The sequence below is a fragment of the Carassius carassius genome, chromosome 28 (genome assembly GCF_963082965.1).
Source record: "Carassius carassius chromosome 28, fCarCar2.1, whole genome shotgun sequence".
NCBI classification, from domain to species: domain Eukaryota; kingdom Metazoa; phylum Chordata; class Actinopteri; order Cypriniformes; family Cyprinidae; genus Carassius; species Carassius carassius.
Window position 1 is genome coordinate 21308365 of NC_081782.1, and position 27984 is coordinate 21336348.

The 27984-nt window shown below is 42.2% G+C and overlaps 1 protein-coding gene across 1 annotated transcript; it reads right to left on the minus strand.

Moving 5' to 3' along the window:
* Positions 1 to 6954: 6954 nt before the first annotated feature.
* LOC132108186 (rho GTPase-activating protein 35-like) lies at positions 6955 to 27970 on the minus strand. Its single transcript, XM_059514802.1, has 6 exons — positions 24149 to 27970; positions 21624 to 21768; positions 17132 to 17209; positions 12221 to 12352; positions 7694 to 7799; positions 6955 to 7603 (listed from the first exon to the last, which is right to left on the minus strand). Exons 1-6 carry the CDS (start codon positions 27893 to 27895, stop codon positions 7192 to 7194), a joined length of 4620 nt encoding a protein of 1539 aa, XP_059370785.1. The 5' UTR covers positions 27896 to 27970; the 3' UTR covers positions 6955 to 7191.
* Positions 27971 to 27984: the final 14 nt, after the last annotated feature.

Below are 27984 nucleotides of genomic sequence, written 5' to 3' on the forward strand. Positions count from 1 at the left end.
AATTGTGACTGTCTCAGCGTCTTCTGTAACATGCAAGCCTGCACGAGTGCCCGCTTGCCTGCACACAAAAGCCGTTATCACGGCTACCCAGATATTTCCCAAAAAGAGTGTTATTTCTGGTGTTCCGATGGTGCTATAAATGTAGTGACGATGCCCACTCCTCAGTGCCCATCTCCACATGTAAGCACAGCCCTGCACACAGGGCTCGCGCCTATAAGATCGACTCAGATCGGTCACGCGCACCACATAGTAAACGTGCCCACTCCTCAGTGCCCACAAACACTATCTCACACACGGCGCGTGGTTTCTGTAAAAACGAAACCCGTGCATGTACGCTCTGCCCAGGCAGACAGAGAGTCAAAAGCAGTAAATGTGCACATTTGCAGCCCACAGTTACTCGCAGACATCACGAGTCCCATGGGACCCGCTCAGCCCTCCCTCAATCGGTTAAGCGCCGAGACGGAGTCGAGGAGGAGCGATCTGCCCGCTGTGATCAGCGCGCTCCCCACTTCAAATGCCACAGGCGTAACGCCCATGTTACAGCACACCGAAGCGCCGCCGTTGCCCAGGCAACTGAGCGCGCTTCGCATCCAGCCCTTAGCCATTCATGCGGATGCATGGTCAGCGCTTCCAGGGGTTTCGGATTGGGTGCTAGGCATTATAAAGAGAGGCTACTCGCTACAGTTTTTTCAACGCCCTCCGCGCTTTTTAGCGCGCATCGAAACCACAGTCAAAACAGAAGTAGCACACCTACTTCGGGCCGAAATATCAAAACTGTTGAGCAAAGGGGCTGTAGAGCCTGTGTCTCAAGCTCAAAGCGAGGGGGGGCTGTACAGCAGATACTTTCTGGTGCCCAAGAGAGACGGGGGTCTCAGGCCCATACTGGATCTAAGACAGCTGAACAAGGCATTGGTGAAACGCAATTTCAGAATGCTTACGACCAGGAAGCTCCTCACGCATATTCGCAGAGGAGACTGGTTCATGTCAATAGATCTGAAGGACGCGTATTTTCAAATACAGATAGCGTCAAATCACAGGCGATATTTGAGATTCGCCTTCGAGGGCCAGGCATACCAGTTTACAGTCCTGCCGTTCGGCTTGTCCGTAGCTCCTCGTACGTTTACGAGGTGCATGGACGCAGCGCTCGCTCCTCTCAGACTCAGAGGCATGCGAGTGCTGAACTATTTGGACGACTGGCTGATTCTGGCTCGTGGAGCACAGGGCCGTTTTACTCGATCACCTCGAGAAACTCGGTCTCAGTGTCAACTGGGCAAAGAGTTCTCTGAACCTCAGTCAGACGATACTGTTTTTGGGTTTAGCTCTGGACTCACGTTCCATGATGGCGCGGCTGTCACCACAGCATGCGGCGAGTTCTCTCCGCTGCGGCGCGACTGTTTCGCTCAGAGAATGTCAGAGGATGCTGGGTCTCATGGCCTCGGCATCTTTGGTTCTGCAGTTGGGCCTGCTCCGCATGCGCCCCCTGCAGTTCTGGCTGAAAGCGCGGGTACCGTGCGGAGCGTGGGTATCTGGTCGAGTGCGTCTCAAGGTCAATCAGGGCTGCGTTACAGCCCTGAAACCCTGGACAGCAAACGACTGGTACCAATCAGGTGTAAACCTGGGGACTTCCTCGAAAGTGAAGATGGTGTCGACGGACACCTCCACTTCGGGATGGGGAGCGCTGCTCGAGGGCAGACCGTCCTTTGGCCTGTGGTCAGAATGGGAAAAGCTCCAACATATCAACTGTCTGGAAATGCTGTCAGTGGAGAACGCGCTGATGCGCTTTTGTCCCCGAATCAAGGGCCGCCACGTCTTAGTCCGTTCGGACAACATGTCTGTGGTGTCCTACATAAATCGCCAGGGCAGTCTCGGGTCCCGAAACCTGTACAGGCTGACGGAACGCCTCCTGGTTTTGGCTCAGCGCAACTTGCGCTCGCTGAGGGCAGTTCATGTGCCTGGGCTACAGAATCTGGGTCCAGACAGGCTGTCCAGAAACAACATTCCCACGGGTGAATGGTCTCTACACCCGCAAACAGTCCGGCTGTTGTGGGAGAGATTTGGCAGGGCGGAGGTGGACCTCTTCGCGTCCCACGAAAATGCTCACTGCCCCGCGTTCTTTTCCAAGAACGAAAGCGCGCTGTCACGGAGATGGCCGTGGTGCTCGCTTTATGCTTTCCCTCCCGTCTCCCTCCTTCCGCAGGTGATAGAACGGGTGAGAGAAACGAGATGTTCAATACTGCTTGTAGCACCTTTTTGGAAGAACCAACCGTGGTTCCCAGATTTGATGCGGTTAGCAGACATCGCCCCGTGGCCAGTGCCAGGGGCTCGATTTGGCACCCTCAACCGGAGATGTGGTCCCTCCATGTGTGGGCGCTCAACAGTTACCCGCTGATCTCTCAGTGGGAGCGCTAAATACCATCACTCAGGCTAGAGCCCCGTCGACACGACGGCTGTATGCCTCGAAGTGGTCGGTGTTCTCCAGCTGGTGTACAGCTCGGGGATGTTCACCCCTTAGTTGTGAGGTGACGGAAGTTCTCTTCTTCCTACAGGAGCTGTTGGATAAGGGCAGGGCCCCATCCACGCTCAAAGTTTATGTGGCGGCCATCGCAGAGTTTTCTCAAACAGCGCTCGGTCGGTCAATAGGAAGGAACGATTTGGTCATCCGCTTCCTTAGAGGAGCTAGGAGGCTGAATCCTCCCAGACCTCCGTCAGTCCCTATATGGGACCTCGCGGCGGTTTTGAAGGCCATGAAGGGTCCCCCTTTTGAGCCTATCCAATCGATTAGCCTCCAGCATCTGTCGTTCAAGACGGTATTCTTGTTGGCTCTCGCTTCAGTGAAGCGTGTGGGTGACCTGCATGCGCTCTCGGTGAGCCAGTCGTGCTTGGAGTTTGGGCCTAATGACTCAAGGGTCATACTCAAACCTAGGCACGGTTATGTGCCAAAGTCCCTCAACACGCTGTTTCGGGCTCAGGTTATTGCCCTGTCTTCCCTGTTGGTGTCAGGAGAGGATGGAGACTCGAGTCTTCTTTGCCCTGTTAGGGTTTTAAGAGCTTATGTGTCTCGCTCCGCTGTCTTTCGACAGACTGAGCAGCTGTTTGTCTCGTTCAGTGGACGTTCCAAGGGAATGGCTGTTTCGAGACAGACTCTATCCAGATGGATAGTTGACGCCATAGCGTTAGCTTACGCTTGCAGGGGCCTTAAGTGCCCACTGGGCATCAGAGCACACTCCACGAGGGGCGTCGCCTCATCGTGGGCGTGGTCTACTGGGATCTCCTTGCAGGATATATGTATGGCGGTAGGTTGGGCCTCGCCGTCTACATTTATCAGGTTATATAACCTGGAGGTTCCCGCCTTGCAAGCAAGGCTGCTGTCGGTATAGCCGAATCAGGGTCCTGATGGGAATTCTGAGTTCGTGAGCGTTATGCGCTGCCGACTGTTATATGGGCAGTATTGCGTAAGACCCGCATTGCCACATTGGTCAGGCCTTGCCTCGACTGTGTGATGTTGTATTGCCGCATCTACGGATGCTACTAGATATGGGACGGAGGGCTCCCCCCGCTATCCTGTCCTGGACTCTCTGTGAGTCCCTCGGGTGACTGTGCACTGTAAATCCTGGGCGTTGCTTCAGGTTTATTGGTGTGTGATTCCTGCGCGCACTGCGTTTTACATGGGGTTCCCGTAGCGTCTTAGCTAAGACGCAGTACGAGAGAACTCTCGTAAGAGAACGTACTCAGTTACTAACGTAACCTCGGTTCTCTCTAGAAGAGGGAACGAGTACTGCGTTCTCTGCCGTGCGTACGATTCACTCTGGTTCGCTTCGGCGATGAAATAAATCAGGTGAGTCAGCCTTTTCGAGCTCCTTTTATAGGGTTGGGCCACACCCGTTTCGGCGGGAAGTGGCGTGATGGGCGCGAAGCGCCCTTATTGGTCTGATATTGCATCAGCCTGCGCTCGATAGGCTGTGCACTTGCTGCAGAGCAGCCAATGAGCGAGCGAGCCGTCTCGACTATGGCTGTGTACTGCTGCAAATGCGCTTTACAAAAATTAAAAATTAAGGATAATTTTTTGCTTCAGTATTTCGTGAAAAGAGACTTTTCCTGTAGCGTCTTAGCTAAGACGCAGTACTCGTTCCCTCTTCTAGAGAGAACCGAGGTTACGTTAGTAACCGAGTACATTTTCATTATGTTTTTCTTGTGAAATATTAAAATATCAGTTTTCCATTTTAGGATGTCATTTATGTCCGTGATGATAAAGCTGAATGTTCAGCGTCACATGATCCTTTAGAAATCATTCTAAGATGCTGCTCAAGACACATTTCTGATTATTATCAATGCTGAAAACAGTTGTGCTTCTTGATATTTTTGTGGACACCATGATACATTTTCCTCCAGGATTCTGTGATGAACAGAAAGTATTTAAAATAGAATTTCTTTCCAACAATGTAAAATTAATTACCGTCATAACCAACTGCAACGTCAATGCTTAATAAAATACATTTCTCTTAAAATAACTTGGATTACATAAATGAAAAAAAGTAGAATTAGTAAATAGCAAAAGCACAGATGTAATGGATTTTATGCACATTCTGCAACTATAAAATAAAGACAAGAGACTGATTCTACAAGATTTATTTTATTAACTATAATACAGGTCACAGAAGGCCTTACTGTTTATACACCATTCCCATTGAGACTAATTACCAACTTCATGGCAAATAATGACATGTATTTTTGTTGATCTAACTTCATTTATTTAATTTTTTTTCCCCCATTCAATTTTTTCTTCCTTTTTTAATACTGAGAGTGGCAGACCTCTCTCCCTGACCTGATCTTCAATCATGCACTACATCATTGTGGCCTTTACATCATTCACAAAAAAAAAGGACTTAAAAATGCGCTCTCACTTTTTAATTATTAAAAATAAAACATAAAAAGAACACCTTTTCTATCACCATTGACTACAGGGCAAAGTGTCAGACCCCCTAACGTACAAATAAACAACAATTCTGAATATAGTTTTGCTCCTTTCTCCTTTAACTTAACAGACAATCTGTCACCACTGTTGAAAAAAGAAAAACAATAAAGTGATGCAGCCAAAAACAAAGTCACATTTTTAATACACGTTGCGTCGCTTTTAGTTGTCTTCCCCCTCCCTATTTTTATTTATTTTTTGCACAGTCTTTTGCTGCGAAGGACAGTCGGCTCTGAAATAGTACATTGAAATACACAGAGAATGCAGCATTCATACAAAGTACCAGGGCCTTATAGGCCACACAGCTCCCGATTTCCCAAAATATACCATTACTCCTGCTCTCTGAGGGGAAAAGACATAGTGTTTAAGCAAGAATGATTAAAGAGTTGCAGCTCATCACAGCCAATCAGAAGTCAGAGTAGATGTGGATTGAAGTTAAAGAGGGACAGGGCAGGTGTGGTTCACTTAATGTTTTCCAGAGAGAGATATGCACAAAAAATGAAATGAAATCTGCTGTGGGATACATTTTTTTATTTATTTTTTTCTCCATAAATGTGATTGTTTCACAGTTTCACAGCGTCACTCACTGCCTGCTTGGAAACCACGGCTCAAAACAAACCTGACTCTCTTCGAGTTCAAATAAACACAAAAGCCACAGAAAATGATGCATTATCTAATCTGAAGTAAGCAACTTATGAAGGGGAATATTGATACAAGCTTGAAAGCTAAATGGCAGCTTTTTTATTTAAACCATGTGATTGTGAACGTATCCAGCATTTTCTGGCAAAACAAAAATGTAACATTAACGTGAATACGAGCAGAGTTTCAACATGCAATACCTGCTTTCCCCACTGGGTGGCGCTCCAAGAGCCCACAAACGGAAGTCTACTCACAAGCTACCACATTAACTTCAGCGTTCGCCGAGTTTTTTTCTCCTAATCTTTTTATTTTTTTTAAAGTCTGGCATTTTATAAACAATTTCATCCTACTGAGCTCAACTCTGAAGTAGAGACATTTAGTCAGTCTTGACAAAAAGCTCATATTCTCTGATAACGCACCACATGCTGTTTTCAAACACACTGAAGACTTTATCTTTTCCGAATGCCTTAACAGCTATGCCACTATCTTCACTCTCATCTTCTAGGCTTCCAAAGCTCCCCTGATTCAATGCCATCAGAATAGATACAGCACAGTGTCTCCTCTAGTGCAAACTTCCTTTACCTTCCAGAACCGTGAGGTAACTCTTGATTTAGTGCATACCTCTCTCCTCTAAAACCCAGGAGGACCACAGCCTAACCCATCCCTTAGAACTCATCACTTAATGGTTCACCCATAATGTGCGCAAAAAGTAGTCCACAGATCTAACATGAGGAAACTTCCTGCAAACGTGTAATATGAATAATAATACAGCTCCCAAATGAACAGACAGCGATCACAAGATCCTCGTGGAGCAGGAAACCGAGGGTTGTGTGGACATTCTGCAATAAAAGAGGCATTAGTCTTCCAGCATGTTCTGGAGGCTCATGTGACGGGGATAAAGGGGAGGAAAAGACTTCAAATCCCAGAATGCTGTGCCACACGCATCCTTGCCAGCCAAACTAGATCCAGTTCGACAAGTTTTGTCTTTTGATTTGTGTCTCTCTTTAAAAAGTGGTTTCAGGATAAATAAAGGCGAGGAATATGGTCGTGTTGCTGTGTTGGGGAAAAAAAAGCATTTATTTTTTTTGTAATTTATAACAGTGGTCTAGAGTTATAACAATAATCTGGTGAATATATAGGCCACCCTGTTGGCCTGCTTTAACCTTATTTCAAGGAGGATGCGTTCAGTCAGTGGCCACCCGAATATGAGGTGGGCTTCAAACATCCAATCTCCCATTGGTCGCCGATTGACGAAGACAATGCCGGAACAGCAAGAGTGTGACATCTACATCAGATGAACCCATTAAAGATCTGGGTTTGGGGTTACCACACTTCATGTGCAGTCGTCTAAATGTGTGTGAGGAGCATAAAGGGCCAAGAACAGAGCAATTTATAGAGGAGCTTGATGCAGAAAGAGGGCGATGAAGTGTGGTTGACGTAGCTCATGTACTCTTGACCTCTTTCTTTCCCGTTCCTCTGCTGCTTGTGATAAGTCAGGCACGGCCGTGCAATCTCTTCGGAAGTTTCTTCCATTCGATTGATCTCTTTCAGTGCTCCCAAAGTTCTCCGCCTCCTCTACGGCTTCACAGCATGTGTTGTTCTGTAGGGGTGTGATGGGGGTGGAGCGAAGGCAGCAGGCTCTGGATTGAGGGTGGAGAATGGGGCGGGGATTGTTGGGCGGCGCCGAAGGGCGAGGCTACAGGTTGTAATGGGGTGTAACAGGCAGAGTAGGTGGAGCCTGGTATAGAGGAGGCAGAAGACAAGGCGGTGGTAGGCGAGGCGGGTTGTCCGGGCAAGCCACTGGGTGTGTCGGCCAAGGGCTGATTGTAGAAGAAGAAAGCACACTGGTGGATAAAGGTCTCGATGACTGTCTGGTAGGTGCGTGTGGCTGTCAGCGCGTCCATGGTGGTGAAATCGGGCCGCATCAGTGTCGGCCAGAAACAGATGGACAAGTTCTCGCTGGTCATCAGGTTCAGGCGGCTGTTTTGACTCACCCTGAGAGAAAGAGAGAAACAGTGAGAACGAGAAACATTCGCGTGAGCGAGTTTGATCGTGTCTTGCCCTGGGGATGGCTCCGATTCTCACTTGTTCAGGTGCGTGATGACGTATTTGAAGACCTCGTAGTTTTCTCGAGGGAACCTGCGGAGCACGTCCTTCATGGTGTGGAGGCGCTGCTCTCGATCATTGATTTCTGCAGGGGGCAGAGAGGGAACACGGAATGAGACACAAACCCATTTATTTTCTTTATGCTTCACAGGTGTTCACACAATTAGATCGGAGTCAGTCTTGACGATGGCTTCGATGCTCGAGGACCTTCAAGACCACTGTGTTTCTGTAATGTCATCGTGTCCTATTCGATCCTTTAAAGTAACAAAAGGCACAGACCCCAAGCTATTAAATATATACAGATATTTTTTTTTAATTATTAACAAATGTATGTACCATAAACCCAATATTAAACAACATGTTCAACCCTGTTATCATAATGATCCATTCCTTAAGTTTCCTTAAACTGTAACATTTTGGAAGCAAAAAAGTACACCCTTTTTACTGGGAATACAAGTAGATGATTACATTTTTTGTGGTTTCTACACAAATTGTAGATTTGACTGCATTCGTCAGGGTTAACTTTCAACCCTGTCACCCAAGTCCTGACAACAGGGTTGAATGTTGCAAATAATATACTGTAGAGGAAATAAAAATGTATCAAAAATGTAAATGCTTTAAGACTACAGTACATTTGGTTGCAAACTAGCTTGTCCATGCCAAGTGACATCGTAATTCAAGCAATTCTGCAACTGTTACCTATTCGGGTTTATTTCCCAGTATATTTTAATAGAACCTTTAACCAAAGACTTCATTCATTTCTGACTGGAGTGTCTGTACCACCTTTTTAACAGCTGCTAAATTAATATATGAAACAACATTTGAATAGCTTTAAACTGTATTTTAGATTTAAACTCGCACATATTTGTAATAGAGTGATAGGGTGGAAAACTTCAATATAAGTGTAAATTTTTTTTAAATGAATATTTTCAAAGAGATGTATGCACTCTGTTGTATAAAGTACCAGAAGTATAAATATTAAAAAAAAGAAAACAAATCAGATTTTAAATGGGCAAAATAATAGATAAGAAACTCTTTAATTCCCGTGTTTACTGTTCAATAAAATAAAGTCAAATTTATTTATAATTGTAATTCAAAAATACCAATTTAAAAGTTAAATAAAAAAACAAAATAGTAAACTGACTCATAATGCTCCATAACTGTGCACCAAATTTGTAAAAAAATAAATAATAATCAGACAAAGCTGAACACTAATTGAGACTTTGATTGAATGTGTGTGTAGAAACTGAATCACTCTATTTACTCCAGATGAAATGTGAGTGGAGACTCTTCCCTAAAACTCTATCCATGTTTGGCTTTGGGACCTCAGATTGCTTGGAAGCGATGCTTGAGGAAGTAATTCAGGAATAATGAGTTCTAATATGCACAAAGGAAGCAGCACACTCCACCTAAAATCAATAAACAACAACTCTAGGGAGGAGTAACTGTGGAAAGGTGAGTGTTTGCATATCTGTGTTGCATGTGTGTGCCTTCCCATCAGTCTCAACTGGGGTGACCGAGGGATTTTTCAATGAAGCACAGTGTCTCACACACACAAACAGTACATGTACAGAAATAATTGAGTAGTGTGTGCAGTCACACACACGCCCTGGGTGCAGCGAGCTTGATGGTTGCGGTGAGTCAGAACGGCTTACATCAGCCCTTAACGCTGTGAGCCTTGTGTCAGAACATGTGACCACTACGGCAGATGTGTTCCTCCCTAGTCACACACACACTCTGATGTCAGTGTTGCACACACACACACACACACACACACACACACACACACACACACACACACACCAGCATTATGCATCGTAGCCCCAGATGCAGAATTACTGCAGTAACTCGAAGGAAAATGTGCAGAACCACTATAATGCCAGTTTGTTGCTATATGATAGCTAGCTAGGGTGATTTTTAGGGCAGTGTTTCTGGAGTGTTCTGCGTCATTGCTACTAACTCACCATCAGGTTCCAGAACACAACATTTTTTATCAGTTATAACTCTGAAGCCCTATTCGCATAGGATTAGTATTACGTGGTGACCTCTAGTCATGTGTAATAATTGCGGACATGTCTGTGATTTGTCATGTAAATGTTCCCCAACAAAGGACCTACCATATTTCACCGAAGACAGAGATTCTGTGATAATATTAGTCCCCTACGAATCTTTATCTCTGTAATTGGCCAGGATTTGTTAGGGTCAAATATGCTGGGTCATGGCGCTATACACCATACAACTACACAATTTGCAGAAAGAGACTGATTAGACTTAAATGTAAGAACCCTTTTACTTTTATGATATATAACATTACACAAAGCCTTGACATCATATCCGGGAGACAAGTCAACAAATTTGAGTAAAATTCCAGGCTTCATTTCAAATTCAGATGTGGGGGGTAATTTCTAAATCACATGAGCTCCCCAGATAATACTAATCCTGTGCGAATAGTGCTCAAGAGAGAAATAGCGCAAACACTAGAAAAGGATGAAACTTTATAGAGCGCAAATGTCAAGCAACTGTCAGATGGCGTATACTTAGCAAGTTTGAATCAAAGCCAAAAGAATTCTATGGGACCAAATTATACTTCAGGTTTTGTGGGCATGCTTGGGTATTCATAAGCGCATATTTTGTCATCAGTACTATACAGGCAAAGCCTGATTCTTCTAACCACACATATTCGGCATGCTCATCTCACACATGTGCTTGGAATTTTTCCATATATAACGCACAAAATTTACAAACACAGACTGTTATTTTAGAACATGCATATTAAGTGCATTCAAGTACAAACATTTGTTTGTTTTAAAAAGGTTCAGCTGTATGCATATCTAAGTGTTCAGGTCAAAACTTAAGTATGTTTTGGGCTTAATACTTAGGATTAGGTACTTGAGTGAAACCATGACCTGTAGTATCAGTAGTAGAAATAATGCTCTCAAAACATCAGGACATAAGTGTATTTAAAACCTAGCCAGACACTGTTTATTTTGAGACCGAATATGCAAATATCATCTAATGAATAAACCACCACCGCCACCGCCAGTCAGAAAATCCATTAATTTAAATATACTATTGAGACGTCTAATAGATGGCAGATCAACAAAGCAAGGGATTATTCAGAAGGCCTTAAAGCCGTGCAGGTGCTTCCTGTGTTTTCAGAGACTAAAACAGAACAAGCCTGCTGGGCTCTTGCCATGGCGTCCAGTAACAGACGGATCAGAGCGAAGCCCCGCCCACCTCCTGTGGAGAGTGACACGACGGTCAGGTGACCTGCCAACTGTCCTCTCCCTCCATGATCCCTTCCTTCTTACTCTCAATTGGCTTCTGTAATGTTCTTGCATTACATAGTGTCTGGTTAAAAGTATAGTTATTAACAAGTGGTTGCTTATATTTAGGATTAAGAGTTTCCACGACCCACTTTCTTTCTTCTGAGGAACACGAAAGAAGATATTTGGAAGAATGTTGGTAACCAAATAGTTTTACCGTTAAATTGCATCGTATGGACAAAACGAACGGTGACATTTTTCCAAACATGTTCTGTTGTGTTTCCCAGAAGAAACAAACTCGAACACGTTTGGAACGACTGTGCGCGAATAATGACAAAATTAAATTAGGGTGAACTACTCCTTTAATCTTTGCCGCGGAACTTGTCCCACACATCAAACACCACTCTGAACAGATTAGCAACCAAAGAGCAACGCCCAAGCAACCACCTAAAACACTCAGAGCATAATTATGTCAAAAGCTGCACAGGCAAGATCCCCCTAACATTATCAGCACAAAACATACACATGTATTTTAGATTTTTTTTTAAACACAATGGCTCAAATTTATATCTGATTATGTTGGTGTTTGATAGATTAAATTCACAAAAAAAGATGTAACTGACTCAAATGATCATTTTCTATGGCCATTTGAAAAGTACTAAGATTTTATTCTGGTATATCAAATTTATATACCAACATTTTTACACTTCCAAAATGCCTGAACAATTTAACCAATCAAATCCCCTCTTTTGTGCTTTACTCCACCAGTGCAGGTTTGGGTGTTACGCTGAATCAGGCCTGCTGTTTGTCAAACTATTTAAAGCATGGCAGGACTTGAGAGGGCTTGTTTATTGAGAAACAGTCTGGAGTGAAGGACTAACGGCAATCTTAGGCTTAAGTCTCATTGCTTGTGTGCTGCTGGCTTGGAGCGATGCCCAGAGCAGACAATGCTAAACTTCAGGCTGAGAGAGAGAGAGAGTGTGTGTATTGAAGAACAGGGAGAGAAGTCTATCATACCGCAACAGGAAAACACTGCAGAAACTCAATCCATTTCTACTCGCTGGCTTATCCCTTGCTTTTCGTTTTCTCCCAGCTTCACATACAAGATTTCTCTCCAGAGCACACTAACCTCAGAGGACTACAACCAAGCACTCTGCTTTCTGACAGTAAACATCTGGCCATGGAAAATCTTCCCTGTATCAGTGTTTTTATTGATTGTGAGGGTCGTGCTGATACTCACTGAAGGCCTCCACCAGCTCCGTCTGCATGCTGTAGGGTACCAGAGGATCGGGCAGCTCTGAGAAGAAGCTCTTCATCGCTCCTGCCACCGTGTTCACAGACATGTCCTTCTCGATCAGGTCAATGTTAGGGTCTATAATGTACAGAAAGAGAGAGAGAATTCGGTTAGACTTTTAAACGGAAGTTTAATCATTCCAGCTTCTCAAAATATTAGCAATATAAAGTTGTTAAATTACAGTCTAAAAAGTAAAAAAAAAAAACAAAAAAAACGTACATTATCCTTCTAATGGGTTTTTCCTTAATGTGCTGACATAAACCAACATATTTCAGTATGATCACATTATAGTGATTTTACAAACTTTACCAGGCATGTGAAAAGCATTTTTGTTACTTTTCACTTTGCATTTTATGTTTAAATTTAGTTTAATCCCTGGTCTCAGACCTTCAATCTAAAACTATGAAAATAATTAATATTTTGAAGATGGATTAATTTAATAATCTAAACAATGAACCATTTCAAAATGTACTGTGAATTCAAAAGTTTAGGTTTTATATTCTTAATGTTTTGGAAAGAAGTGTTTCTATTTTATTATATTTTGAAAGGTTATTTATTTCTGTGATGCTAAGCTGAATTTTCAGCATCATTACTCCAGTCTTCAGTGTAACATGATCTTTCAGTGATCATTCTAATATACTGATTTGCTGCTTGAAAACAGCTAACCTATATTTTTTTGGAAAGTTATAAGAAAAGCATTTATTTGAGATTATATATATATATACACACATGTATAAATACATATATATACCTACACACACACACATACATACATTTATATATATAATAGCCTGTGTGTACTAAATGAGGTAAAGTTGCAACTCTGACTATCAAATGTGAGTTTTAAGGGATAAAATCAGTGACTGCAGGGGGACTTTTATGTTCTTTAAAAGAAATAATAATAATTATATATATATATATATATATATATATAATTTTATTATTATTATTAATAAAATTAAATATATACATAACATTTTCCATAAATGTAGTGTGCTTGACTATCAAGCACAATAACTGTGTCAGTGCAGAGCTTGAGATGAATATCAGAAATCTAAATAAACAATTTATGTTCAGAATATGTTTTGCATCCCTTCCAAAGCAAAAATTTTGAATGCATTACATTTATTTAGGACACATTAAATATAACATGTTAAATTGGCCTTTAGAAGACAAAGGAGTCATTTTATTCCAAAAATGATTAAAATGGCATTTGCATCAAAATGCTGTTGAACAATATATTCATTTGTATTTTTTCACTGTCGGAAAATAAATTACAAATTAACTGAGTTTGGAATGCATTTATAAAAAAATAAAAAAATAAAAAAAACTGCACAGGGCCAAAAGTGCCAATAACTGAAGAGACACTGTGATCTGCACTATAATTTTGAGTCACTCCGACCCTGAAATACATTTTGTACCAAGAAGCTGGCACTCAAATGAATGGGAAGGCAAATGGACACAAGTCCTTGATCTGACTTAACAGTAAACAATCCGTTTCGTAAAATCAGAGACACAGGATCATGTGAACATCCCTGACAGCCAGCTTCTTCCAAACGCGGTTTCTTTGTTCACACAAGAGGTCTTTCTGAAAGCACAAGCCCCTTATAATCAAACCTGTCCACTCTTGCTGTCTGGATGCATCTCTGATCTCTCTTCTGATCCAGTGAAATCTGCATCTAACTGGATAATATATGCTCAGCATGCAGGCGTGAAATGAGTGCATAGGAGAGGGTGAGAGCTTACGAGCCGCAAACAAAACAAGCGCCGATTAAAATCACAAAACAATTTTGATCTCCGCTTCAGCTAATATGACTGAGCTAAAGCTACAAACAGACAAGCACTCCACATTCGTATTACAACTGTAATCTTTCAGACCAGCATGTTAAATCCAGTTGACACCGGAGCAGTTACTCTAGCCGTCCTGATTGTCTTTCATCAGAGATCAATAACGGCTGTGTAGCACCTGATTGTGAAGTGTCTGACATTTCACCAGAGTTGGCCGGGATGCTGCTGAGCACATACCTGAGCAGTAATTTCTGCCGTAATTGTATTGTCACCTGGCTGTGCGGGGTTCTGATCGATCAGACACGAGCCTTCGCCTTCTATTAGCTCACGCCGATCCGAACCGGGCCCGGCCAGATCAGTGGAGCGTGTGCGCTCGCGGTTCATTACCCAAACCAATCTGCTGGTAATTAACTGACCTTCTCTTCCGGCACAAACACACACACACAGGGCGGCACTGTGGTGATGCACACACACAAACACACACACACACACACACACACACACACACACACACACACACACACACACACACACACACACACACACACACACAGTACACAACAGTTTCTTTAGAGAGTTAAATGAAATAAAAATGAGAGATTTGTGGATTTTAGTCCATGTCTATTAACTAATAAAGCACATGAATATTTACGTAAATATTAATAAATATTCAAAAATATAAATTAAATATGTATAAAAATAGCATATTTTATTAATTATTTTTATATTACATAATATTTGGATATAAATGCATTTTTTATTTATAAATGTTATATTCTGTTCTAGATGGGAAAAAAAGGTTAAAATGTGATAAATTGGTCAAATTTGAAATACGCTATCACTGACAGTAAATATGTTTTTGAAAGAAGTCTTTTGTGCTAACCAAGGCTGCATTTTTTAAATAAAAAAAACAGTTAAACTGTATATATATATATCATCTCTCTCGGATCAAACAAATCCAGGCTTGGTGAGCAGAAGATAATTCTTTAAAAAAATCAAATAAAATCGTATTGTTTAAAAACTTTTGACTGGTATTGTATGTAAAATAGTTATGAAGTTTTATGTATGTATTAAGTTATACATACTTATACATACATATACACACAAATACAAATAAATATACTAGTCTGAACTATATATATATATAGTAACTATATATATAATGGTCTTACCACCATTAAAAATAAGCAAACGAAAACAGACGCTGTGCCGTCTCTTCACAAGTATGCACATAATACAAACATATTCTATGCGCTCTGACATTATGCTTTCATAATGGCCCTCGGTGAGCCGGATCAATAGTTGTGGATCAGTCCCGGTTAATTGAGCTTCTCTGCTCTACAATGTGCTCATTGTCAGAAATGTGATCCATGCACCGAGGAATAGCAGCCATTTCTTTGAAAGCAGCGAGGTCAGCCGGGTCTGCTGTGACTGGCCCACTCAAACTCTTCCCCAAGGCAAATATGAGTAACAGAGTTCTGTATGTACCATGATATCCATGAGATGTCTTTAGATTATGCTCCTACAACAGCAGGGTAATGTGAGAGCATGGAAGTTCATGGAGGCCAGACAAGCAGAGAGAGAGACAGAGAGAGAGAGAAACCAGGTGGTGGGAGTCATTGCTCTTGTTATACTTTAGTGATGTTCTTAGATTTAGAAGCTTTTTAAGGGTGCTTTCACATCTCTAGTTCGGTTCATTTGGTCCGAACCAAGGGCAAACAATTATACATTGTAGCATTTTTCAGCTTTTTTGGTTCCTTTTCACACCACACTGATTGCTTTGGTCCGAACCAGTTGAAACGAACCAAAATGCAGTCACATGACAACATCACTCATTGGCCATGACATATTTACTTAACTGCTTTTTGATTGGTCAGAATTTACGTGTGGGAATATTCCAACATAAGAAGAGGGAAAGCCAGCAAACAACACAGAGACAACACAACTATGGAGAGACGACTGCGCGGGCTGGTTTTGTCCCTGGCCATAATCTAGTACATTGTTTGTATACACCACAATATGCAAACAATACATTTCTATAATGAAGCGCGGATGCGGCTTGAAAACAACGCACTGCAACGCACTTCTAATGCACTGCAAACGGCGAGCAGACATCGCTCGTAACTTCAAGCGGAGGCATGCCTTAATTCTTCTTAACTCTGACATGCTCATGGTCATCTGACCAAATTTCTATGAGGCTCCGCGCCTCCTCACTACTCCAAGTTTGTCCACGAGCTGCCATGCTAAAGTGGAAACTGTCAACAAACACTTCCTCATCCCATAATGCACAGCGCAGCTGTCTACGGCAGCTGGTTTAGTCCAAAAATGATCAGTACTTTTGGCAGTTGGGTCTGTTTGAGGTCGGATCACGTTCTCACCACAAACGAACCGATCCAGAGTTCGTTTGAAAGCGTACCGAGACCACCTCTTCAAGCAGGTCTCGGTACGCTTGTTTGGTCCGCTTTTGGTGCACACCCGAGTGTGATTGCTGCTTTCACACCTGCCCAAACGAACCGCACCAAAGGGGGAAACGAACTCTGGTACGATTCAACCAAAATAAATGAGGCAGGTGTGAAAGCACCCTAAGGCTTACTTTTGGAACAGCACCATGGTATTATAATGTTTTATGTTTTCATTAAACTAATCTGCTCATTTGTTCACAATCTGGACTCCATTAGCATTATTGGACGCAAGTGCATCTAACAAAGACAATGCGATTATTTTGTGGTCTATGGACTTCTCATTACATTCAATTCACACTGCAAGATGCAGCAGAGGTAAAATGTGATTTTGTTGACTGCGACCGATTAGCATTTAAATGCATTATTTGTGTCTGCCTGACTTTAAACATTCCCAGCACTGAATCGTTTCAATTTACCCCTACTAATTCCATTCCTTGCCATTTCAATTTATGTTCAACCGTACTGTTTCTTTTTAAATCAAATATTGGTGCATGTAGCTGCACTACATTTTGTTCTATTTGTATGTATCTGCCATGCCAATGAAGCACACAAAACGGTTAACTGAAAAGAGAGATCAAAAGAAAGGCAAACAGGTCAAGTGACTCACCTTGGTCAAACTGCCGCTGCATGCTTTCCATTTCGGCCTTATTTCCACTCACCCTGTAGATCCCCTCTGTGCTCAACCCTGTGAGAGAGAGAGAGAGAGAGCTGACATTAATTAATGAGTTTTGCACTCCATTCCTTTTGCACAGTCTCAGAGTTTGATAAAGGCCAACAAAATGATGTTATCTCCAGCTCAGAAAGTACAATGCATTACACATATTTAATTTATATCTGAGGTTGCTAATTGTGCGACCACACTCCGACTGTCAGATCTTCACTGTTTGACTTATCAGTCGTACATGAAGCATGAGGGCTGCCACAGGAAGAGAGCAGCTTGCGTTTTGTGCCCCGCAGATGCAAGAGCCAGAGCACGGCTCCACATGGCCCATCTCACCCAAGCAGAGAGAAAACAAGTACATCGATAAAGAGGAAGACAGAGCGAGAGGCAGAGAGACACTCTCGGAAATGAGTCGGCGCGTTGCCGAGGCAGACCGCATTGATTGCCTCACCTCTCCTGATCAATTATCCATAAAAGCTTTTCTGTGGAGCTGCCGGAAGGGAAATGTGTGTAGAGAGGAAGAGTGTGTTTATGGCCAAGGGTAATAACATGAGGGAAAAAAGAAAAGGAAAGAAAAAAGGCTAGAAAAAGACTGGAAGATCAAGATTCATAATGCGTTAAGATTTGTACTGATCATAAAACTCTACTTTTGATGTGTGAGAAATCCACACAGGATCCACCTGGTATACCAATCATTTCAAAGTTTCTTTTAAAAATAGGCTCAAATATGACATGAATACGAATGGTATTCTATGGTATATTACTATGGTATATGTTTTTCTGTCTGTCCACTGAATTGCCCTAAATTTTAAATCATACCAGACAAGAATACACTACTATGTACTAAAACAAAAGTTTTGATGCCCATTTTATAAGCCAGTTCTTCAAATGAACCTTAATGAATTTAATTCAGATGAGCTTTCCAACTAACAAATCGTACAAAAGGACTCAAGACTATCCATTCACAGCTTAAACCAAATTCACAATCACAAACCAAAGACTCCTAAAGGAAACGTTCAAACAGAACAGAAGCCTCAGGAATGCATGAGGGAGAAAGAGAAACATCCTCTGGAGGACAGTCAAGGACAATACAAGGAAGCCGCCATATTTCCAGTTCATTATATAATTTCTCTCATGTCATTTCATGTCCATCACTCTCAATCTATTGGCCTTCAAAATGAGAGCTCAGTCCATTAGAATAGTCAAGAGAACGTCATGTTAAGACATTTAAAAAAAATAAAATAAAAACAGAGCACTTTGAGTCTCATGGGCTTCTCTAAAGGAAACTCACCGTGAACTTTTTGCTTAAAGCCCTCCTAATGCACAGATAACCCTGCAACATGTCCAAACAAACCCCCGCCGCTTCCTGCCATCATCTTCAGCATATCCTCCAGGGTCCAGTATCAGCCAATTCAGCATTTCTTCTCCTCCAACGTCTGTCACATTCCTTCCTTCCCTGTCTCAATAACTAGGGCTGTTTCTATAGAGCCATTTCATTATTTGATTCATATTAAAAATAGGGTCTGATTGATGGGTAACAGTTGGTGGCCTCTAGGCTGAGACTATATACTGTATCTCCTGTTCCCATACTGTGTAGCACTGGACTGATTCTGGAACAGGTCCTGCTGCTATGAAAAGAAGTGAATAATGTGGAGTGTGTGACCCCAATGGCCCTAAAACAACCAACACTCATTTATCATACCATCCCATTGCTACAGTGAGAAAAGGACTGACAGATAGAGAGTGACGGGAAAGAAAAGTTAAATGAAAGACAGGTTTACCTAGAAGAATGAACAGGAAATGAGACGAACAATAGGACAACGCAAGTATTTTTGGTCCAGAGGGCATTACGGAAGGGACAGAAATGGATCCCTATAGAAACTACTGTATACTGTATAAATCTGTGTTTTCATTTCTGCCCCATCGAACACAAAAAAGAATTGGGAGAAAATGTGATGGTTACTCAACAATGAATTTGGCCTGAAGCATTTACAAAATACCACAGAAGTTTCATACAAGTATAGTACATAAGGATACGTGGGTGAATAAAGAATGACTGAATGTTTTGATGGTTTCTGGATTCATTTATTTAATGAATTAAGTGATTTAGACTAGATATGTGCTACATGCTCTATCATCCAAAGGCTTTGGGGGTCAATAAAAATAGATACTTTTACTTAGCAAGGATACATACAATTGAAAACGATGCATTTGAGAGAGGCAGGGCAGAGAGGACCTACAATAATGTACAGTATTTGAAAAATAGTTTTTTTTTTTTTTTTACATTAAAGCATGTCAACATATTCTGTTACACCAAATACACAAAATAATGATCTTTAAAAAGCATCATATAACCCCTTTAATTAATATAAACTTTTTTGAATTTGCATTCAGCAATAAAAGAGCTATATATATATATATAGCTGACCTTATAAACCGACTAGCCGTTTTCATATGACTACAGTGACCAGTCCCTAATTTATACAGCTAGAAGTAAATTTAGCTTTTACGAGGCCCTGAGATACACAGTGTTGCCATATGTACAATTCTAAGCCGCAATGACTAAGCATTTGGTGTAATTCTGATAAGGTTGTATTGTTTTGATGGGTAAGGCACTGTGAGTGAGTAAGTGAGCGAGTGAATGTGTATTCTCATGTGTTTATGCTGAGGGTGCTATCAGAAAATCATGCTGTAGGCTGTTGTAGAATCCAGTTCCACCCACAGAGCACAAAAAAAGAGCTGAGCGTGAAAGATTGTTCACCATTTCTGCTATGTGATATCGATCTCAATGAGGGAGTTATCAGGCAGAAAATTACCGCAAGGGGTTTGGCAGCTTACACACATACACAATGAAACATAAAAAAGGCGGGAGAAGGGCGGGGGGGGAAGAGGAAATGGAAACGAGGGACAAAGATCAGGAGCTGAATCAAGAAAACCATTAATGGCACTGCCATTGACTCCGCTCTGCCCCCTAGTGGTTCACACATTTAATCTAAAGGGTAGGGTTGAGTGCTATCTTAATGGATACACTTCAACTATGTTTGTAATACATAAAAGCATATAGTGAGGACCAGTCAAATCACTTGAGTGATAATCCAGAAGTGCACAAAGCAACGCAATTTTGAGATCTGGATCCGTGAACACGCCAACATTTGACTAACAGGGGCTCATTGTACAGTAAGTTGTGCAGGATTGTCTTCATCTGAACTACAGATGGACAGATGCATCCCACAGGGAATCCTGACGTGTTCTCCAACACTCAGTATTAAAGAAAACCCCAGCCGGAGCAAAATGCACATGCTCTTAGTTGATGAGCTTAATCCATGGAAGCTAATGGCGCTAATGCTACCGAGCCAAATCAAATCACACACTTCAGCCAGAACTTCAGCCTCAAGTTTCGTTTACTGGCATGCGTTTTAAAGGAATAGTTTACCCAAAAATCTAAATTTGCTTATAGTTTACTCACCCTCAGACCATCCAAGATATAGATGAGTTTGTTTCTTCATCAGAACAATTTAGCATTACATCGATTGTTCACCTATGAATGGATCCTGTGAATGGGTGCCATCAGAATGAGAGTCCAAACAGAGACTTCCTCCAGTGAAAAAAAGTCCATCACCTGTTGTCATTTTACATCAACATCCTCCAACACATTTGTTAAGAACTGTCTTGGACTGTTTTCATTTGTAAAGTGTGCTTGATCTGAGCATATTTCACTCCTGATTCAGATTTAACTTGGGAACGCAATAATATAGACAGAGGACTCTTATTCTTAATGGTTAAAAACATCTTAATGATTAATTTATCGCAAACACTCAGCTTTTCACTTCACAAGACATTAATTGATGGACTGGAGAAGTGTGGATTACTTGTGGATCATTGTGATGTTTTTATCAGCTGTTTGTACTCTCATTCTAACGGCACCCATTCACTGCAGATGATCCACTGGTGAGCAAGTGATGTAATGCTTAATTTCTCCAAATCTATTCCGATGAAAAAACAAGCTCATCTACAATTTCAATGGCCCAAGGGTTAGTAAATTTTCAACACATTTTCATTTTTAGGTCAACCAATCTTTTAAGGGCAGAGGAGTGAAGGTGTAAATAGTCATGGCACCAGTGTTAATGGGATTCAAATCAGCATCAGATGGCATGTGAGGCGAGCAGACTAACAAGAAAGTTGTTACCATAACTACAAGCAAATAGACACTTTTATAATATTTAATTGCATCCATCCACCAAATAAAGTACTGTACACAAAATATATGTACTCAACAGTCTTTTTGAATTTATTTGAAAACCAGCTTGGAAAACACTGCTGTTTCATAAAAAGACATCTTCACACTACAGACTTGTCACATACTCTTTGATTTCAGCATCTGACTAACTTCAATACTTCACTCCAAAGTAACCATACAAAATACAAATGTGCTGCTTACCTGTAGCCTCAATGTAACGGATACACTTTTCAATGAAGAGTGGAATGGGCCGCTCTGGTGAGACAACGTTTGCCAAAGGAACACCGAAGTAGTTACTTTCCAAAGGTTTGGACAACGATGACTGACGAGCCTTTTGCCGCGTTTTCTGAAGAAGACGAAGACATTATTTGTTGGTACAATAACAATACCTAAGTTTGAGCCACAATTAAGCACAAACAATGTCTCGACAGGTTTAATATAAAATACATCAACAGGTTTTGACAAACAATAATTATAATATTAAAATTAAATGTATTTTAACATCTTAATGTCAAATGTTACTGGAACATAATTAAATGCAGTGATTCTTTAGTGAACTGAATGCATAAATCCACTGAAAACCCCTTCATATCAGTTGATTAAAAATAAATAAATTCTAAGACAAGGTTTAAAATCATTTGTAGACACTTAATTTTATATTTAGCATCTTATGCAAAGAAATTCATATTTTTAAGTCATACTGGAGTCCAAATACTGTGCATCAGACCACCCTAAAGGCAGTCAAATCATTCACATTGTTCCAGCAATTTGACAGTATATACTAAAGTACACTGGGTTTGACTTTTGCGTTTAGAGCAGGAGGATACATTATTCAGACCTCCCTCCGCACCTCCTGCTTTCCCATAATGCTCTGCATCGGGCATCATGGCTCAATGGCTAGTATGTCTGTAGTACTGTCAGACAAGAGAAAAAGCTATGAAGCTTATTAGGCCAGAATCTGTCTGCTCTATAGCTAGAAGGCAAGCTGGCTTCCTGGTACATCTGCAGGTCAAAGCTCTGCTTCTCACACATTTAGGAACCATGCCACATTTGCCTCCCTCTCTCTCTCTCTCTCTCTCTCTCTCTCTCTCTCTGCTTCTCCTTACATTTCCCACTGCTTACTCATTTCTTATTTTCAGATTTTACCTAAATCCCCACTGGCTCCACTCAATAGATGTTTACATAATTACCTCCCTCCCCTCTCCAATCTCTCGGTAAAGAATCTGTGCTCCAATTACAGTTCACAGGGAGTATTACTGGGATGGCAATGTTATGCAAATGTTATGTGCTCACCCTGCAATGCAGGTCGCACAGCTACCCAGACCAAGGCACACAAAGAATACCAGCTACATCATGTTTGTAACTGCTACTCCACCCATTTGCAACTTCAGACATGACCGGATACTAGTGTTACAGTGTGAATTAATCCAATGTTTGGCTGTGTTATGCCTCACTAACCTCACAATCTATGCACAAAGTATTTGCAAGCGGTAGAAAACTTTACATTGAAACCAGTCCCCTGGTATCTCCACCATGCAACCATTCACTTGCCAGTTGCTGGTGCAAAGTTAAAGGGGGCATTAGAAAGGAACTAGGTGATGGTGGAATTTAAAACATTCCACTTGATGAGTGAGGAGATTTTAAAAGGCTGAGTGAACATTTCCGGCTTTGCCATCCAAACATACTGAGAAAGAGAGAGAGCACAGATGGGACAGTACACAGAAACAGGAAAGGCTTATTCGAACTCCTTTAACATCAGAAGGGGACAGACTTTGTTGAACAGAGCTTAAACCAATATAGACCCCTGGGGCTAATGGGCTGCTTTATGGATCAGTCCCATAAGGCAATTGATGCAAGCAAGGTGATTTAACCCGATGGCCTCATTCTAACCCCACTGAAGTAATAAAGACACTGCTGTGCAATGAGAAGGACTGGTGGCTCAATCCTTTCATATGCCCTCAGGCTGTCACATGCTCTAGGAGAACAGCAGTGTCTGAAATTTCTGCTTGTGTGAATACAGTGTATTATGGAAGTGATGGCTATAACAGTACTCCAAGCTAAAAACAATTTAGATTTGACAACTATTTAGCAAAAAGCAGACAACTGCAAGTGAACAGCACCCAACCGCCTTGCAAAAGATTCAGACTTAAAAAATAATCTGTTTTGTCTGACTTAAACACTTTTAAAAATGGACGTACACCACAGCATAACCAAAAATCAACCTTGATCGAAGTTTGGCACACAGGTATCGCGATAAACTAAAGGATAAACTAAAGGATAGGGATAAACTAAAGCCTGTGCATCCATGACAAAAAAAAAAAAAAAACAGCTGGGTCTTTTCTCAGTGGATCGACTTTCTGAAAATTAAGTAAAACATATCCTATCAGGCTATTGCTCCAAGACTGTAATTTGCATGTAGATAATGGGTCAAAGACTTCCCCTAATCCTGGATGAAGCTAAATGCAAGAAACAAACAAGGGCATGCAACCATTCCTCTACATTTGTCTTTTGACAGACCCAAAAGAGTCTGTCAAACACTGACAACCATTTGACAACACAATACACAAGTGTAGTCTAAAACAAAAACACCATAAATTGCACACTTCAGAATCATATATAAATAAAAATGAAACAAATTATGGCAATCTTAAAGAAAATTAGCCTATATAAATGTGATCTGAAGTACAATGAATATATTTAACAAAAAGAAAGCCTCAAAAATTTACCTTGGTATTTCTTCGCAGACTTCTCAAGATATTCCTCCTCTTCGGGTCCTCGCCTTCTTCATTCAAGGAACTGTCCCCTTTCTGTGCAGCAAGCTCATCTTCTTTAGTCTTGGGGAGACCTCCAAGTTCATCATCACTGCCAATGAAGCTTGAGCGGTAGTTGCTGAACTTTCCAAGACGTTTGGACCGATCACGATACAGCCGAGGTTTAACTCCAAGAGCAGATAGTTTCCGTCTACGTTCCAATGAACTGCTATCAGCCTCACTGTCTGATCCATTTCCTGCACCATTAGAATGGCTCTTGTTTGCATTGCGAATAGTGATGATCTTGCCCTGTGTGCTGTCATGTGGTACAGAATAAATATTTTCCTCCTCTGTGGAACGGGGCTTTGCTACTGCATCCATGGGCTCAGCATAGTCAGAAGGATCATAACCCCCTTCAGTTGCTGGTGGCCAGGTGACTGACGGTAATGAGCGCCTGTTAGGTCCATGTAGGCTCAGGTCCATGTATGAACTGATGTTTGAGGGTTTGGGAATGTCAAAGGTGACATTGGGCTTTGGTCGCACCTGAGGTGGGACTTTGTTGTTAAGCTTGTTTTCAAAAGTTGTGATGTCAGAGATGAGCGAGAAGGCATCACCCTCCATATCTGGGAGCTTAAAACCTCCACCATGGGCCAAAGTGCCATCTTCCCTTAGGGTGGGATAAGGTGGGGAGGGCTCGATGTCATCCTCTGAGTCCAGCAATGTGATGCTTGGGGAGCCACATCGAGGTGAAGAAACATTTTCATTGGTGACATTGTCTGCAACATTGTCATACATATATGTTGCCTCTACAATGGTTTTCTTCTCCACTACCTCCTTAAAGAATGGCTGGAAGTGGTCTATCCGATGCAAGCCTCCCACCACCCCACCAGGTCCACAGATTACAGAGTTGAATCGGGCGTCAATTTCATGGGCCAGTTCTTCCCCTTGGCCAAGCTGCTCCCGGACTGCCTCAGAGTCTGCAAGTTCTGATTGAGTCTCTGCAACAGCAAGCAATTGCACTGGAATAATATCTTGGACCTCACAAAGGAAGGCACAAAGGGTTTCCATGGAAGCCTTCCTTTTGGCTGAGTACACTGCTATGTAACCATGCACTAATCTGCTTTTACGCAAGGAAAAAGATGAGTGGTAAGATAGAAAGGTAAGATCAATGCTTTGCCTTTGGCCACCAATGGATAAATCCAACACAACTGATGTTCCACTGGACAGACTGGAAGAGGGGCGACAGTGCTGGGGCAACAAGAATGGTGAAAGAAGCTGGTCAACATCATAAGTATCTCCACACATCAGACACATTACGATTCGCAAGTCACCCTCTGTGCTCTGCTGAGAGTCTCTGTAACCTGCAAATGCAGGTAGCGAAGGTGGGGAGCTACTGCCAAGACTAACTGAGGGTCTTCGTGTGTCTAACAGACCTTTGAGTATCTGGTTTAAATGTTTTTCATTTATATTGCGACCATAGCCCACACCTGGAGAAGCAGGCTCTAAATAACCGCACTGAAATTTGCCAGCCACTTGTTGACCTTGTTGGATCAGGCTTTGTGCCGTTTCACCTCCAATGTCAGAAATTGAACCAACACCTCTTTTGGTGACCAACAGAAGAGACAAGGGAAACTGAACTAGATTGGGATCCCTTCGACTTATGGTTGACTCTCGTAATTTCTCAATACTATCAACAACATAAGATAAGGATTCCTTTGAATTGTAGAGGCAGAGGCAACCGTGTGGGGCAAAAGTGGGGGTATGGAAGGAGTTCACTGGAAGGCGTACATTTCCCTCTATAGGTCGAAGAGCCAGTTCATAAGTCCTTCCATCTACCACATACCGTTCATCATTGGTGCACAGGGCTCTGATCTCATTTGCTAACTCTCTTGCAAGTCCATCTTTGCCAAGGATCACAAGATTAATTCTGTCTACCTTTCCCTCACCAAATTGTGATTTTGAGCTCCCATCTAAGCAATATCGAGTGGGAAAACGAAGGGCTAAGAGTTGCTCGATTTTGCCATCCACACATTGAGGACTGCTAGGACAGGTTTCCTTAGTAGGGTGGTAGACAAAATGAATATGCTTGAGCACTAGGGCATCTCTTTCAGCTTGAAGCTTTTGCAGGGCCTTGAACCTCTGCTCCTCTCCAAGAACCTCCTGGATGGCACCCATTTTTTCTTTACTGGGCTTAGCATCAACTTCAAGCTCATAGAACAACTCAGAATACTCCAGTAAAAGTTCTTGGAAGTCCTCCTTGGCTTGGTCAATAATAATCTTCTGGTATTTGTTATAGATATCAAGGTACTCAGGCTCCTCCAGCCACTGATAGAACTCCTCATTCATGATGAAGCTACGAGCTTCCTCCCAGGGTTTGCCAGGTGTAACAAATGGCGAAGACGCAAGTTTCTCTTTGAACTCCCATTGCATTTCTGCCCGCTTTCGCTCATTGCGCAGGTGTTCTAAGTGAGTCTCATAGATTTGCTCTGCTGCAGGGGTTTCCAAAAGATCCTGAGGAATGCGTTCATCTGCCATGTTGTCAATGTGTGGTGTAATTTCCCAAGGTGTGTCATCCAGCACTACAAACCAGTGGGAGAATTCCCGCTTAGTCTCGAGAACTTTCTGTACTCCTGACCAGCTCAGGTGATCAATCTCATCCAGGGCTGGAACCAAGGAATTGAGAGCCTGTGGGAGTGTGCTGAGATAGATTTTACGCCGTTTTTCTATATGCTCTTGCTTGAGCCTGTGCACATGCTGCTGGAATAGTTTTTTGGCCTTGGAAGTACCCTCGAGGAAGACGTACTCTTTGTATTCAGGGGATGTCTGCATTCTGCGGTTGATGTTGGGCCATGTTTCATTATGGTTCTTCACAATGCGGCTTACCAGCCACTCATAGCGATCCTTAGAGGATGCTATCTGCTGACTCTGCTGCTTGAGTGCTTCAAAATATGGAATGATCTTGGGCTTCCCTCTACTCTTATCTATCAACTGCACCAAGGTAAGAAAGGCAAGGTCAACATTAACGTTAGAGCGTGCCGAGGTTTCAACAACCTGCAAATTCTTCTTGGCCAAGGCAAAGGTGTGTGAGTCTTTGATGTACCGCTCAACTCCTTCATCACACTTGGTCAGCACAAGTACAACTGGCTTCTTGGTCTTAGCTAGCTGGTTATAGAGATTGGTCACAAACTTGATCTGGTCATCAAAATTTCGGTTCATTCCCCTGCTCACATCTACACAGAGTAAGAATCCATCCACTAAAATCTTGCCTTCAGGCATTTGCTTCTGCTCAAAGTCTTGCTCTAGTCCTAGCTGATCTGTGCAGAAATACATAAGCTTCTCAGCAGAGGCTAGTTTGGTGGAAGCTGCCCGCTTGATATAGGGCTGTAATGCAGTACTTCGATGTGGCTGAAACGTTTGGTCATCAATGAACTCGGTCTGTTCCACCACATGCATTCGGCACTCAGCGCCCTCCTCCAACATTCGTACCGCCTCGCCCCAAAACAGGAAGTGGTCATTGTTTACCACTCTACCACCAAAGTCACTTGTGCTTAAAACAGATGTGTGGTCCAAATAAAAATCATCAGCACTGGGGCGAACAAAGCGATTACAAAGGCAGGACTTTCCTACCCCACACTGCCCCTTTTCCTTTTCAGTCCCGGACAAACCTAGCACAACAAGATTGTAGATTGGTGCCCGGGCATCTTGTTTTTTTGCCATCATCATCGTATGACAGCACTCATTTTGCCATTCCCAGAAGCTCTAGTTTGAAAGCTGCTGGGCTGATGTTCCATCCAAATGCTTTAAAAAATTTC